This window comes from Mustela lutreola, chromosome 5, assembly GCF_030435805.1.
Source record: "Mustela lutreola isolate mMusLut2 chromosome 5, mMusLut2.pri, whole genome shotgun sequence".
Lineage (NCBI taxonomy): Eukaryota > Metazoa > Chordata > Mammalia > Carnivora > Mustelidae > Mustela > Mustela lutreola.
The window spans coordinates 42,156,090-42,170,526 of NC_081294.1; the positions used below are offsets into that span (position 1 = coordinate 42,156,090).

The window sequence follows — 14,437 nt, forward strand, 5'->3', positions numbered from 1 at the left end:
CCCCACCCCTCTTGGTCACCCTTTCCTACCTCTGTCTTCTTTTTCACTCCTCTTCCTCCTCTCCTTTCTCTTTCCCACCTTTACCCCACTTTCCTCCTTCCCCAAAGTGCTTTCTTCTCAATCCTCCCTATCCTTCCAGTGCCTTCCCCCGCCCCTTTATTTCTCCCTCTCTCCCTCCTGCCTCCTCTTGTCCTCCCCAGCCCAGACCCCGTGCAGGAAGGTGGGACACGGCATGACACGCAGGACCTGGTGCCAGAGAGATGGCTGGAGAGGAGGGAGAAGACCCAAAGGTCTCCTTGGCAACTCTCTCTTACGCACACACCCGCTTGGAATCTTGGAGAGCTTAGCTCAGGGTATGGGCACTGCCTTGGACGGGCCCTCCCGCCCCATCCTGGATTTGACTGTTGCCCCCCACGACAGCTAATTCACTGCCTCCCCTGTGCCCACAAGCCTGGCAGCTCTGCCTGGTGGTGGCGGGCAGTAAGGAGCCAGGCCTGCCTCTGGGATGTGGAGAGAATGAGCCGATTGCATGGCGGGGGACCGTTCCTGCCAGGGCCATGGCAGGCATGCGAGCCAGCACGTGTGTGCCCATCTGCAACATGCCTGTGGTACTCGAGAGCTGGCCTGCCCGCCACAGGCTGGTGGCTGGGGGCGGGAGCCCCAGAGGTCGCTGAGCACAGCCCCAGCATGCTAAGAGAGGGAACGGGAACACAAGCTATACCCCATGTCAATGGGATGGAAAAGAAAAGAACTAGGGCCATGGCAGCGGTGGGGGGTACAGGGGGAATCAGAGCTTGGGAAGCATTGTGCCAGCCCACTCACATCCCACCTTGCACAGCCCACATGTACACACTCGCACACACACACCCGAGTGCCTCAGGGTCCTACAGGGTCTGGGCAGGGTACCACAGAGAACATGCCATCGGAAGGGTCCCCACAAGGCCTGTCCCACTAAGGGCAGTGAGCGTGGGGGGCAGAATCGGTGGAAAGTGGGCCAAGGGAGAAATGATCCTGCAGGGGGTCTGTCTAGGTGGAGGGCCATTTGGTTCATGAATGGCAGCAAGTAAAGCCAGGCTTACACTTGGGAGAGAAGTCGGGGGGCAGGGGCCAGCACTGTCCCCTGCAGGGTCCCCCGTAGGAGGCACTGCTTGCAGAGCAGAGGGAAGCAGGGAGCCAGGGGACAGAGGGCCATGGCAGTTAGAAGACACAGCCTGCAGTTAGAGGACTCAAGTTCAAGTCCGACTGTTGGTTAGGAATACTTATGGCAGGTCTTTTTCCCACTGGGGCCTCCATTTCCTCCTAAGAAATATGGGGACAAGATGTTCCCTCGCTGACTCCAAAAATATGAAAAATAGTTATTTCTGTTTAGAGCCAGGCCCAGTGCTAAGCATACTGTACAATTTATGCCTCACAACACATATCTGTGGGATGGGTTCGGTCACCGCCTATTTTGCAGAGATGCGACAGGACTTGCCCGTGTAGGGTCTGGGTGACTTCTGCACCTCCGTCCTATGTTCTTTGGCCTGCATGAGGACTGGAGGGGCCCTGACAGAGCCCAGATGGAGACCAAGGCCCAGAGACAGGAAATGGCCCTCCCTCAGTAGCAGAAGTCAGGACCAGAGTCAGGACATAATCCAGAATTCCGGACTCCTGGAACAGTGCTCCTTCCCTTACCCTGCTCTGCCTACTCCCTTCCTGCTGCTGCCGGGCTGCTTGCCTGAGGCCCAGGGTAGCTAGTCGGTACCAAGTGAGAGGAAGAAACACTGCCAAGGTCCAGGGTGGATCTCAGAGCCCTGCTGTCTAGCCATGTCCGGGGCTCCCTCCTGGTTCCTAGGGGACTGGTCACGTCTGCTCAAGACTCCACAGGCAGGGCCTAGCTAGGATAGGGCCATCCCTGGCTCTAACCTGGCTTGCTGGGAGATGTGCTGCCATCTGATCCAGCCAAGGGGGAAACCGAGGGTCTGTCTGGCATCTCTAGGGGAAACCGAGGGTCTGTCTGGCATCTCTAGGCTCCATTCCCTCAGATCAGTGACCCAAGGGGCCAGAGCTGCCTCTGGTCCACCCTTCCATCCACTCCTCCTTACCATAGGTGTATGAGCATCTGTTCAGCAGTAGCAGTCAGGGGCCTGATGCAGAGTCCAGAGCCAGGTGCTCTGCCTGGAGGAGAATCTCAGGGGCCATGGGAGACAGGAGGAGGTGGGCAAAAGCCACACTGTCCGCTGGACAGAACAGAAACCACGACAAGGAGGCTGAGCCTTTCCTCCCAAGGCCCTAATCCTGGAGGCTCCTTATCCCAGTCCCTTCCACCCGTCTCGGCCCTGGGTAGGCAGGCTTGGGGACAGCCGGACTGTGGACCAGGTTGCAGGCTGAAGCTTCAGTGGGGCTCCTGGGCTGTCTGCTGGGTTCTGGCTTATGCAGGACTCTGGGCCAGGCCAGCTCTAGGCTGGGTTTGAGATGCTGCAGAGCTTCCTCCCCGGGGCAGCCTCAAGGCCCAGCTGGACTCTGTTGAAGGCCAGGTTAGCCACAGGGGGTAGGCTGTGGTGTCCAGGGAGGTGCAGAAAGGGTTTTTTATGGTCCTGCTCTCATGGCCCCAAAGGGTGGAGGCCCAGGAAAAGAAGCAGGGCTGCAGCTCAAAGTTAGGCCACCTAAGGGTAGTCTTAGGAGAGGCCTCCAGCGAACTGGTGGGAGCCGGGAGCTGCAGGAGAGCCCTGGAGCCACTTCTGGAAGGGCACAGCCCTACAGCTGGGGAAGCACCCAGTGGAGCTGGTGTGTCCTGGAGAACGGGCAGACTCTGACCAACCCATCTGTGGGATATGCTGGGCCCAGGACACCATCCCAGTGGACGACTTCTTCAGTCTCCCTCCTGAGCAGGCAGAAGCGCTGGCGGTGGCCGGAACCCAGAGGCCTCAGCCAGTCCCGGCCCCTGTGCTCTGTCCTGCACAGCGTAGGCATCAACCTCCTAGAGACAGAGAAAGATCCCGCTGGGGGCAGAGGAAGGGGCCCAGGCTATGGTCCATCACCTCGGCCCTGCAGCCCCAGGCTAGACGCTCGCTGCTGGGCTCAGCTAGCTCTGCAGAGGGGATGCACTCTGGAACCCGTCCCCAAACCCCCTCCACTGCACCGCACCCAGCCCACCCCGCCCCGCCCGTCCTGCTCATCCACAAGCTGACGAGTCCTAACAGGCCTCCTTTGCCAGTGACAAAAATAACTATTTTCAAAATTCACAGCAGGGCTTTCGCCTACACACGCTGCACCGACTGGAACCTGAAGGGAGATATGCAGAACGCAATGTGCGGATAAAGGCACGCTCTGCAGCAAGCAGGCTCTGAGCCCCCTAGGCCCCTCTTCCCGCCACTCAGCCCATGCTCCCCAGCACACACGTACAGGGGTCCCTGGAACGACCAAGTCGGAAGAGCTCTTAAATCATCCATTGTACACAGGGGGACACTGAGGCCCAGAGAGGCTCTGGGATTTGCCAGAGGTCGCCCGGTGGGCCTGTGGCAAGGCTGGGCCAAAACTCGTACATTCTGCTTCCCCACCAGCCTGTCTACCTCCTCTCCCACAGACTCGGTCAGTGGTGAGCTCCTACTTGCCCTCAGGAAGCACACACCCACACCGGTGCTCACAGACAGCCCTGCAGCCTTGGCGTCCATGTGACTGCATTTTAATCAAGTTCATGGGCTCCTCCACAACCATTACCTTGGCCAGTATATCTCTATAGCCCTTTGAGGTAGGCGGAGCTAGGGCTAACAACCCCATTTGCAGATGGGGAAATCAAGGCCCAAAGGGGAAGGGTTGGGTCCAAGGTCAAAGCAGCACCCAGTGTCCTGATTGTTAGTTCGGAGCTCTTTTCACAGCTGTTCCCATCACCCTTGATCCTGCTGTAGCTAACAGCCCAGTCTGTCCTCTGGGTGCTAGGGGCCAGAAGGAGAGCTTTCTCCCATAGCTCCCAGCACTTGTCTGGCCTCGAAATTGGCCCAAACCATGGGAGGACCAGGAAAGTCAGCCGCTATCCCTCCACTTCCGCCCTCAGCACTCTGGCCCGACCACCATGCCTCAGCGAGGGTCCAGGCCTAGAGACGCCTCCATGTGGCCCCTCACCCAAGCAGTATCCCAGAGGTGCAGGCTTCAAGGGCAAGGTCATCGAAGAGCTGGGAGGTGGCAAGGTCAACGGGAACTCCATCATGGCCCCAGGCGCCAGGTTCACTCTACGGAGCCACCAAGTCATTACAGCTCTTTCACCTAGTAAGACACGGAGGCCCTGAGAGCTCACACAGGCCACTTGAGGTCACAGAGCAAGTCAATGGAGAGGTGGGACTGGAATCCAGGCAACCGTGTCTAGTTTATTCTCCCCCAGGCCAAGCTCCCCACCCTTCAATGGAGGAACTCTCTGCTCCCCATTTCCCTACAGGTGGGAATTTGACCTCAGGCCCCTTGGTGGGGAGGGGCAGGGCCAGGCCTGATTGGGTAAATACATCTAGGGGGACAGAGATCATGACGTCCCCCCATCAGATCCGCTGGGACATCAGCCTGGTGTTGAGTTTACGAAAAAAGGATCGAAGCTTGCAAATCTTGCATTTTTTCTTGCGGCGCCCTCGGGAGAAGCTTCGAGCCCTGCCTTCCTCTTCCTCCTCTTCCTCTTCTTCCTCATCACTGGCCCAGGGCCCCCAAGCACCCCCATTAAAGTCGGGATGGGCCCGCGGATTCTCAGCTGGGTAGCGCACAGGGATGGCTGTGCGGTTATAGTCCACCAGACGGGCCAGAAGGGCACGGACCACATCGGGCCGTTGGCCAGCCAGGTCCTCCCGTTCGTAGGGGTCAGCGCTGATGTTGAAGAGCCACACCGCCTGGCGGGCACTGGCCATGCGCTCGAGGTTCCACCAGCTGCCGGGAAAGGCGGCCAGCGTCTGCGGTGGGATCCAATCCCCATAGCCAGGGTCCCCTGTGAGCAGCTTCCACTCACCCACGCGGATGGCAGCCTGCACAGCTGTGTTCCAGATGCCAAAGCCAGCCTCCAGGGAGCCATGCCGGGCATGGTTGTAGAGGGGGTCGATATTGTGCAGGATCTCTGTGCGCGGCGAGGCCCGGCCCTCACTGATGGTGGGCCACACATCATAGCCATCTAGCCCATCCGCCACCGAGGCAGTGCCACCTGCCAGACCCACCAGGGTCGGGTACCAGTCAGTGATGTGCACCAGCGCCCGGCTTGTCCGGCGCTTTCGCTTGAGCAGGGGGCTGTGGACGAAGCCGAGGCCACGCACACCCCCTTCCCAGTAAGTGCCCTTGCGTCCTCGCAGCGGCCAGTTGCTACCCCCGGAGAAGGTCTGGCCGCCGTTGTCGCTAGAGAAGATGATGACGCTGTTGTTGTAGAAACCGTAGCGCTTGAGGGCCCCGGTGATGTTGCGCACGGCCTCATCCATGCAGGTTACCATGGCCGCATACTTGCGCCGGGCCACATTGCCCATGCCGCGGTAGCGGTACAGGTACTCGCGAGGGGACTGCAAGGGCGTGTGCACGGCCTGGAAGGCCACGTAGAGGAAGAGGGGCCGCCGGGGGCTGTGGCTAGCGAGGATGTGGCTGACCCGCTGGGCGTAGAGCATGGTGGAGTACTGGCCGCTGAGCCCCCAGGCCACGCTCTCGCCCTCGTGCAGGTCAAAGCCACACACCCCGGGCCCGTCACAGTTGTCGTAGGTGTAGTAGTCCACGTTGCCGGTGAGCGAGCCCAGGAAGGTGTCGAAGCCCCGGCGGGTGGGCAGGCACTCCTTCCGGTAGAAGCCCAGGTGCCACTTGCCCACCATGTGGGTGGAGTAGCCTGCCTCCTGCAGCTTCTGGGGCAGCGTCACCTGGTCCAGGGGCAGGCAGTTAGGCTGCCGAGGGCGGATGATGGAGTGTTGAAGTCCGGTGTGGATCTGGTACCTGGTGGGAAGAGGACAGCGCGTGGAAGGCACAAGGAAGCTACGAACCACCACTCCAGTGCCCTCCCTGCGGGGGGCTCTGCTCCCAGCACTTCCAGCAAATGCACAGTAATAGGCATGCAAAAAGCACTCCAAATGCGTTGTCTCAACAGAATCCTCAAAATCCTCAAAATCAACAGAAGCTGATTATTTATTGTTTGACAGATGAGGAGCCTGAAGCTTGGAATGGTTCAACCACTCATCCAGGATCACGCAGCCAGGAAGGTGGGGGAGTTAAGAGTCGAACCCAGGTTAATCATGACAAAAAAAAAATAATAATAACTAATACCAAGTCCTCTCTCTGTGCTCGGCATTGTGCTAAGCCCCTTATACTAAGCATCTCACCAACTCCCCACTAACCTAGGGAGTGTATGCGTGTCATTATTATTCCCATTTTCCAAATAAGGAAACTGAGGCTCAGTAAGTTAAGTCATTTGCCAAGTGATTCAAACAATTAGTAACTGGAGTGGGGATCTAAATCCCAGGGGTCTTCATAGACTTCAGAATTCCTAAGTTCTTTCAAAGAATGAGTCACTTTTGTTTCTGGGTTAACATTTAGTACACATGATCATCATCCTATGTGGCCATTGGGTTCTGCTTAGTTGTACGTGCTCGTGGGTCCAGTGGTATGTAATGGGGCTGTCCTTTACTCAACTTTGTATTCCCGGCATTCAGGTGATGTTTAAACAATCCTCAATTACGTCTGGAAGGAAAGAAGGAAGGAAGGAAGGCAGGCAGGCACTCAGGATTTTAGAGGCAGAAGGGATCGAAGTCAATTTCTAGTGTATTTATTCTGTCTTTAAAAACACAGGTCCAGGGCGCCTGGGTGGCTCAGTGGGTTAAGCTGCTGCCTTCGGCTCAGGTCATGATCTCAGGGTCCTGGGATCGAGTCCCGCATCAGGCTCTCTGCTCCGCAGGGAGCCTGCTTCCTCCTCTCTCTCTCTCTGCCTGCCTCTCTGCCTACTTGTGATCTCTCTCTGTCGAATAAATAAATAAAATCTTTAAAAATAAAAAAAATAAAAAACACAGGTCCAGGAGCACCTGGGTGGCTCAGTTGGTTAAGCGTCTGACTTTCACTCAGGTCATGATCTCAGGACCCAGGGATGGAGCGAGGAGTGGAGCCTTGCATCAGGCTCCACACTCAGCAGGGGGTCTGCTAGTCGCTCTCCTTCTCCCTCTGGCCCTCGCCAGTTCGTGCGCTCTCTCTCTCTCTCTCATAAATAAATAAAATCTTAAAAAAAAAAAAAAGACAAACAAACAAACAGAAACCCCATATCCAGAGGAGGGGAAGGGCCTTGCTCAAGGTCACTCAGGGGTCAGGGGCAAAACCAGGACTTGAACATAAGTCCAAGCAGAGTCCAAACCCAGACTTGTCTCCAGCAAACTCAGCTGCCACGTCTCTTCCCCCATGGTGGCCTCAGTGAGCTCACATAGATGGGTGAGCTGGGTAGGATGGCAGGTCTCTGAAAACCCTCCAGTTCCCAAATTTTATGAGACCAGTTCTCACGTGCCTGCCTATACATTCATGTGGCCCCTGGATCTGGGTCACTCACCCAAGCTGACGCTCTGAGGCAGGAGCAAATGGGTTAGCAGAATCCTGCATTCCTCATCTATTCATTCAAATCCCTTCTGCGGTCAAGGTCCCCATGTGATCTGCTTGTGGTGTCCAGCCTTTACTCAGGTCTTAAAAGCCCAGAGTAAATAAGAAGGCTAGAACTTCACAAGAGTCTTAGAATCCCACAGCTTTTTCTCACCCCAGAGGAATCCTAGTTAAGCCAAGACCTGACAACCTGACTCCTTTAACCCAGGCCTGGGGCGGCGGGGGGGCGGGGGGGGCTCTCCTATTTTTGGTTTCCTTAACTTAGAGCTCTCATCCTTAGTATCACTAGCTACTGTTGCCATTTTTATATTTGTCTCTACACCACATATATTATTTCATTTAAACTTCATTAAAAGCTACAGGGAAGACTATTACTATCCCCATTCCACAGCTAATGAAACTGAGGCTCTCAAAAGTACAGCACGGGCCCAACTGCAGACGGCTAGCCAGCAGGGGCTCCGAGCTTGGAACCCAGGTCTACACAGCTTGTGCTCAAATCCTCTCGGTGATGCTGGCTCTGCAGCCCCCAATCAAGCTAATGAATGATTCCATTTAATATGGGAAGTACCCCAGGGCCAAGCGGTGGTGGGGCCTCATCACAGGGCTGGGTACCTCGGAGGACCTGTTTGTAAAGTGGGCGGACCAGCTATGGGTCACCGAAGCCGGCTGCAAGGGGGTAACATGAGAAACACTGACTCTCTCCAGCATTGCAGAGCACGACTGGATGCCTTAACAAACACTAATGAGAGTCGTCAGCATCAGTCAGATGGAGCCAGCTGCAGGGGGCGGAGGGCAGACGCTGCCCAGCCACGCTCAGCTAACTTCCCAGATCAGGGGGTTGGAACCCAGCCCTGCCGGCTGCTCATTCCCCTGCTTCAACCGAAAGTCACCTCTCGAGAGAGAAATGCTAGCTTGTGCACAATTCTTGGAGATGCAGGTTCTTTTTCCCCTGCTGGAGGTTAGTCCACATTTGGCCCTCGCCAACACTACTGACGCCCCAACCCATAATACATACACCAGCCCCTCTTCCACACTTCCCCGTTCTATCTCCCTCCCTCTCTGTTCCTGGAGCTGAATGCTGCGCTGGGAGCGGAGGAAGAAAAGGGACCTATTCGACTCCCAGCTCTGGGACCCCTGCCAACCACCTGGCCGCTCAGCCCCCTCTCCCACTGACCCCGAAGTTGGGCAGAGGCATGAGTTGGCCCCCCCATCCCCGACTCCATGCCTCAGTTTCTCCCACCCAGGGAAACAGGGAGAGCAAGGCTCTGGTTCCTGAGATCACGCTAATGGCTTTTGGGGAGAACTTTGGAGAAGGCATGACTTGGACCCTATCCAAGGAGGATTAGCTTCAGTCTTGCCAAAGGATTTTCTCCTAAGTGGCCAGAGTTTGCCTTCCACACCCCCACCTCCTGTTACCCTGCTCTTTTAATCCTGTAATCCAGCCGCCTTGCCTGTGGACAACTCCTTACGGAGAAAGCAGCACGTCTCCTGGGGGCTCCCAGCCAATTTAGGAGGATTTCGCAGATGAAAAAACAGAGGTTTGGAGAAGTGAAGGAACTAGTCACAGGTCAAAGCATCCTGTGTGTGTCTTTCTGCCCCCGCTACACGTTCCTTGGTTTCCTTTCCATGCAGCCCTCGGTTTGGGAACCCTGATCCCTCCGGTGACCTAGAAGCTGCCATTTATTATAGCCAAGCAGGATACATACAATTCATCTCATCCTCGCCTTCTTCAGGATAAACACTGCCCTCCACTCTGTTTACGGACAGAGAAGGAAGCAGAAGCTTAGAGAAGCTGAATGATTTGCTCATGGCCTCCGGGTCTGTAATTAGAAGCAGGGTTAAAACCTAAGCGTCAGAGACTGCTGTGTGCCTCTCACAAAGGGATGCCCAGGTGTCTCCTTCGCATGGTGTACAGTGTGTGTCCTAGAACATCAGAAGGAGGAGACCTCAAAGATGATCCCATCCATTCAGTGTACAGTTGGAGAAACTGAGGCCCAGAGAGGGCAAAGGACTTAACTAATGATCACACAAGGCAACTGGAGATAGAATTGGCGGAGTCCTGGTTTCCCAGGTCCCAGAGGGGTTGGGGGTAGGGGGGCTTCTGGGAATGCAGAGGAAATCGACAGGCAGGATTTATTTGGGGCACACGGGGCCAGTCCCAGCAGCCTGGGGCATACCTACCTGCCAGTGAGAAGTTGGCTCCGCGAAGGCGTGCAGATGGGCTGAATATAATAATTCTCCAGCTTGACACCCTCAGCTGCCAGCCGGTCCAGTGTAGGGGTCTCGATATCGGAGCCGTGGTAGCCCACGTCGTGGTAGCCCTGGTCGTCGGTGAGGATGAAGATGATATGGGGAGGCTGGGGTGGAGCGGCCGTAGGCTGCTCCACACCGGCCTCCCCAGGCCCGTCAGCCACCAGACTCGGCTTGGCCCAGTCCCAGGACAGGTAGCCGAAGCTGAGCAGGCTGACCAGCGAGAAGCCAGTGAGGGCGTGCATCGCCATGCCGGCCCGCGCGTCCCGGCGCACAGGGTTCCCGGGGCCTCTCCGCCTCGCGCGCCCAGGGCGCACGGCCCGCACAACGGCCGGCTGGCCCGCCTGGACGCTGCGAGATCGTTCAGCGGCCCCGGGGGCAGCCCAGAAGTTGGATCAGGACCGGAGGGGGGACCTGCGCGGCCGCAGCGGGGCGCTCTGGGGAGGTCAGGCCCGCGCAGAGCTGCCTCCCGCCGCCCGCGCGCCCGCCCTGCACCGCCCTCGCTCCCTCTTTCCCAGCTCAGCCGGGCCAGCCTGAGACGCGGCGTGGCTGCTTCCAAAAAGTGCTCTCCACCATCCTCTGACTCTCCCCTTCCTATTAGCCCTCGATTTCTCCCGCCTCCTAATTTCTCTCGCCTCTGCTTTCCTTTCCTCCTCCTCCCGACCCTCCAGCCCCCGGCCCTGCCTCTCGCCCCGCCCGAGTCCTGAGAACAGTCGGGCTCCCCGCAGGGAGGCGGGCAGGACCCCAGCGGGGAAGGGGAGGGAGGCACGGGTTGGGCGGGCCTGGGGACGGGAGGGGACACCGCGGGAGAGAATGCGAAAAAGTTGTAACATCTGCCGGGGCAGAACCCCAGGTGGAGGGGCGGGACGGGGAGCAGCGGCTCCGCCCCCCGGGCGGGAAGCCCAGGCCCGGTCGGCCCTCTGGCTCCCTGGCTCCGGCCCCCTCCCGGCCGTCCCGGGCGGAGAACAGGAGGGAGAGGGGCTGCTTGGAATTCAGTGGAACAGCTCCGGAATGGCCCGGTCAGACATTCCAAGATCTTGGAACCTTAGCACCCCTGTGTGCCAGCCCTGGAGGGGTCGCGCATAGTTTTCTATTCCAACCCGTTCGTTCTACAGTTGGAGAAACTGAAGCCCTGAGATAGGTAGAAACTGGTGTAAGTCACAGGGCATGTTAGTAACTTCTTCCCCGGGGGCTCGGTGGCTGCTAGAGTGGCAGTAGAGACCGCAGTGGAGAACAGGGACGCCTTTAGCAAGCGCCTGAGGCTGGAAATCAGGAAACAAGGTTCTTGACTTTGCCAGCTTCCCTCTCCCCATCCCGACCCCTCCCCCTCTTCATTCTGCCCTTCGGGGATAGAACGCCAGCGCTAAAATCCAGAGGGCTGGGGCTGTTGAATACATCTTGTATCCACAGGATCCAGAAGTTAATCAGCACGTGTTGCATGAATGAATGGATGAGCGGGCCTCCCGCAGGAGTGCAGGCCAACTCTCACCCAAGGAAATCTCCCCAGCAGAGAAGGCAAGCTGGAGGACTTCTATGCCAGGCAGGTATCATAAAGGGGTAAAGCAGGAGGATGGCTGTGTTGCCAGAGGGAAGGCAGGGGCTCCGGAGAGCCAAAGACAAGCCAAAGACCTCAGACTTGTGTCCTGCTGACCCTTGTCATGCAAGAATGTGGGCCAGTGTTTCCAGATCTTCTGATTTTCCAAGAACACCCAAATCCGGATTATTATGAGAAATATCCCAACTGTTAAGTGCTAGCAACTAATGTAAAGCAAATTTAAGCACTGCAAAGGCCAACTCAAACCTGAGGAATATGTTAGGCCGTCAGGTGCCTTTTGCCACTTCCGTTCTGCTTTATTGTTTTCCAAAGTTGTCCTAGGCTGCATTTTTAAATGGGAGAACTGAATTAAACAAAAGCAGTTAGGCTCCCTTACCACCAGCACTTCAGATGTTGGCTATGCTGAGCTCCAGGAGGGGAGCTGGTAAAGCTGTATTTTCCAATCTTATGTGGCCAAGGACCGTCCTTTCCACAGGGCTTCTAGAAGGGCCAGTGTCTGGGGAATTGAGGGGAACGAAGAGTGCCCAGGTGTGTCTTCTCTGCTAGCATCTTTCCCCTGCCAGTATGCTGTCATAATCTCTTCCCTCTTCCTTAAAACCACTGTGTGTGGGGAAAGAAACCAGACCTCCGGAATAGCAGCCGGAGTGAACCCACATTTTTTTGAAATGAGGGCTGCATGGAGCCGGCAGCTCCCGTTTTACTCAAAGCCCCATAGTGAGGGTGACCAGATTTATCAGAAGGGAAAACTGAGCCTGTTGTTCTGGCCAAAAAAACGTTGAGGACAGACAGGAAAAATACAGCCTCCTGAGGGGAAATGCTGCTAAAACGGTGTTTCTGGAGGCTTCAGCCTGAAGGCTGTGCTGGAGGTCAAAGTGGGACAAGTCACGAGGGTCAGACGGACTTGGGTTTTGAAGTCTTCGCATTGTCCCAGACCTCGGTCAGGAGGAGTAGAAGTGGCCCAGGGAGAATGGCAAGGGAGGTGGGTTGGGGAGGGATGTAGCCTGGAAGGAAAGAGGCCTGGGGACATGGGGAGGGGAGATCACAGGCGGCAGATCTCGGGGTGGGGGTGGGGAGGGGATGGGGTGTCAAAGGTACAATACAAGCTGAATTTCTAAGAATTCAAGAAGGTGGGCTCTGACATCAAACTGCCTGTGTTCAAATCCTCCCTTTTATTTGGGATCAGGCCCTAGGGCAGATTATTTGGCCTCCCTCAGCCTCAATTTTTTCTTCTATAAAATGGGATCATAATATAAATGAGACACAGTACAGTGTTCAGGAAAGTGCTCAGCCCAGAGTAAGTACTCCGTGAAGGTGAATGATTATGATGGTTGTTCTCTGCGGTTCAGGAAGAGAAGACTAAGTCCTGTGGTTGAATGTTACCGGGAGGCAGATTTCAGGCCAATTTAAGGGATTACTTTTGTAGGAAATCTGGCGGTTTTCTTAATAAAAGGATGGCAGTGATGGGTGAATCAGCACATGGAGAGGAGTAGGTGGGACTCTGGGGCCCAGCTCATGTTCCCCAGCATTCTTGTTTAAGGGCCCCTTAGTACTCCCCCAAACCCATGGTGGTCTCAGGGGACATCTTTCCCCTCTAACGTTCTAGGCAAATGGACACTGGCCAGCAACTCTGAATGCCATTACACAGCCGGACCAGGCTGGAACACTTAGGCCGGACATTTCCAAAGGCTTAAGGATGCCGGGGCGGGGGGGAGGGGGGCAGGGAATAAGCAAGGACTAACGTGAATCAAGTCGTATCAGTGTTAAGACGTGACTCACTCATCTTCCCTTTATGTTCCCTACAGGATGCCTACCTGCCTTCTTCCCTGAGACAATGTCCATCAGCCCTGTTGCCACCCAGATGGATTCAAGAACTCGAAAATGTCTCAAGTTCAGGCCCAAAATAAGTCTCAGAGAAACAGAAGTTCCCTCTTGAGCCAAGCTAGCCTTTGCAGTTTCTGTCTCAGGACCTACCTGTTTCCGAGGTGAATGACAGCAGAAACATCCATCCTCTACAGAGTGGGGAGATCTACCCCCTCCTTCACACAGGTGCACACTTCCCCATCACCCACAAAGAGCAGCTGCATTAAAACAGGACCAGAAACCTAACACCTGCTCACAGAACGCAGATCAGACAAGGTGGGGGTATAGCGCTGTTACTTCCCGCTGGACTTCAAAAAGCTCTGAGCTCCGTGTTACTAGCACAAGGCAAAAGGGGCAAAAAGTGCCCATCTGCCCAGGAGGGATAGAGATTCTGAACTGAAATGGGGAGCAAAACTGAAGGACTTTGAAAGTTCTTTCCAACTTGAAAATGTTATGATTTGGATTATTTACCCATAGAAAACTGTTTGGGATGCAGAGATCTAAAAGTGAAAAAGTGGGTGGGTCCGTTTTGTGGCTTTGTCTTTCATTGCTGTGTGTGTGGTGTAGGTGTAGGTGTGTGTGTATGTTTGGCCATTTTTGAGCTAAAATTAACTCAGTACAGATAATATTTTCTTCTGACTTAATTGACCTTGGCAAAGATCTTTTGCACAGATTATGCATGCTCTTGTCCTCTGGAGGTTAATCTGTGTAAACTGGGCCCAGTCAAGGACTGGAAAGATAACACAGAAGTCGTCTGGACAGTCAAAAATGTCTTAGAGTTCAATTCCTTAATTCAGAGTAGAGCTCTTCAGCCTTTCCCCAGTCCAGGCCTACTGACTCTTGCTTTGTATGCAATAGTTACAAGGCTAACGACTGTGTCTCCAATCTGAGAATATTGGAGAAAGTTCAGAGGGAATAAAGTAGACGGTGGCTCGAGGCACTTGCCTGTTTTGTAGTAATACAGATTCACAGTGAAAGTGTCAGGAAGAAACAAAAGAATAAACATAAAATCAGACCAGTGAATTTCCCCAAAGCCAGGGAGGTTAGGGCCATTTGGTGTCCAAGCAAAGAGCTATGTCCACGGGCACCACCAAATCATGGCCATGCCACAGAAGGGAATGTGGGGTCACCCTTCGGCACTTAAATTCTGTTCAAGATCCTCTTTTTAAGAAAGCTGGAGAAAGGGGCACCTGGGTGGCTCAGTGGGTTAAATCCTCT

General features: G+C 55.5%; 1 protein-coding gene across 1 annotated transcript; it reads right to left on the reverse strand.

The window, feature by feature from the left end:
* Positions 1 to 3,622: 3,622 nt before the first annotated feature.
* Positions 3,623 to 10,602, reverse strand: ARSI (arylsulfatase family member I). The gene is made up of 2 exons (XM_059174035.1): positions 9,736 to 10,602; positions 3,623 to 5,916 (listed from the first exon to the last, which is right to left on the reverse strand). Exons 1-2 carry the CDS (start codon positions 10,053 to 10,055, stop codon positions 4,509 to 4,511), a joined length of 1,728 nt encoding a protein of 575 aa, XP_059030018.1. The 5' UTR covers positions 10,056 to 10,602; the 3' UTR covers positions 3,623 to 4,508.
* Between the last annotated feature and the right edge of the window lie 3,835 nt (positions 10,603 to 14,437).

Excerpts from the sequence above, each read along its gene's own strand:
- ARSI (XM_059174035.1), bottom strand. The coding sequence starts at position 10,055 with ATGGCGATGCACGCCCTCACTGGCTTCTCGCTGGTCAGCCTGCTCAGC. Across the intron at positions 5,917-9,735 it reads AGCCAACTTCTCACTGGCAG|GTACCAGATCCACACCGGAC; the intron begins GTAGGTATGCCC and ends TCTTCCCACCAG.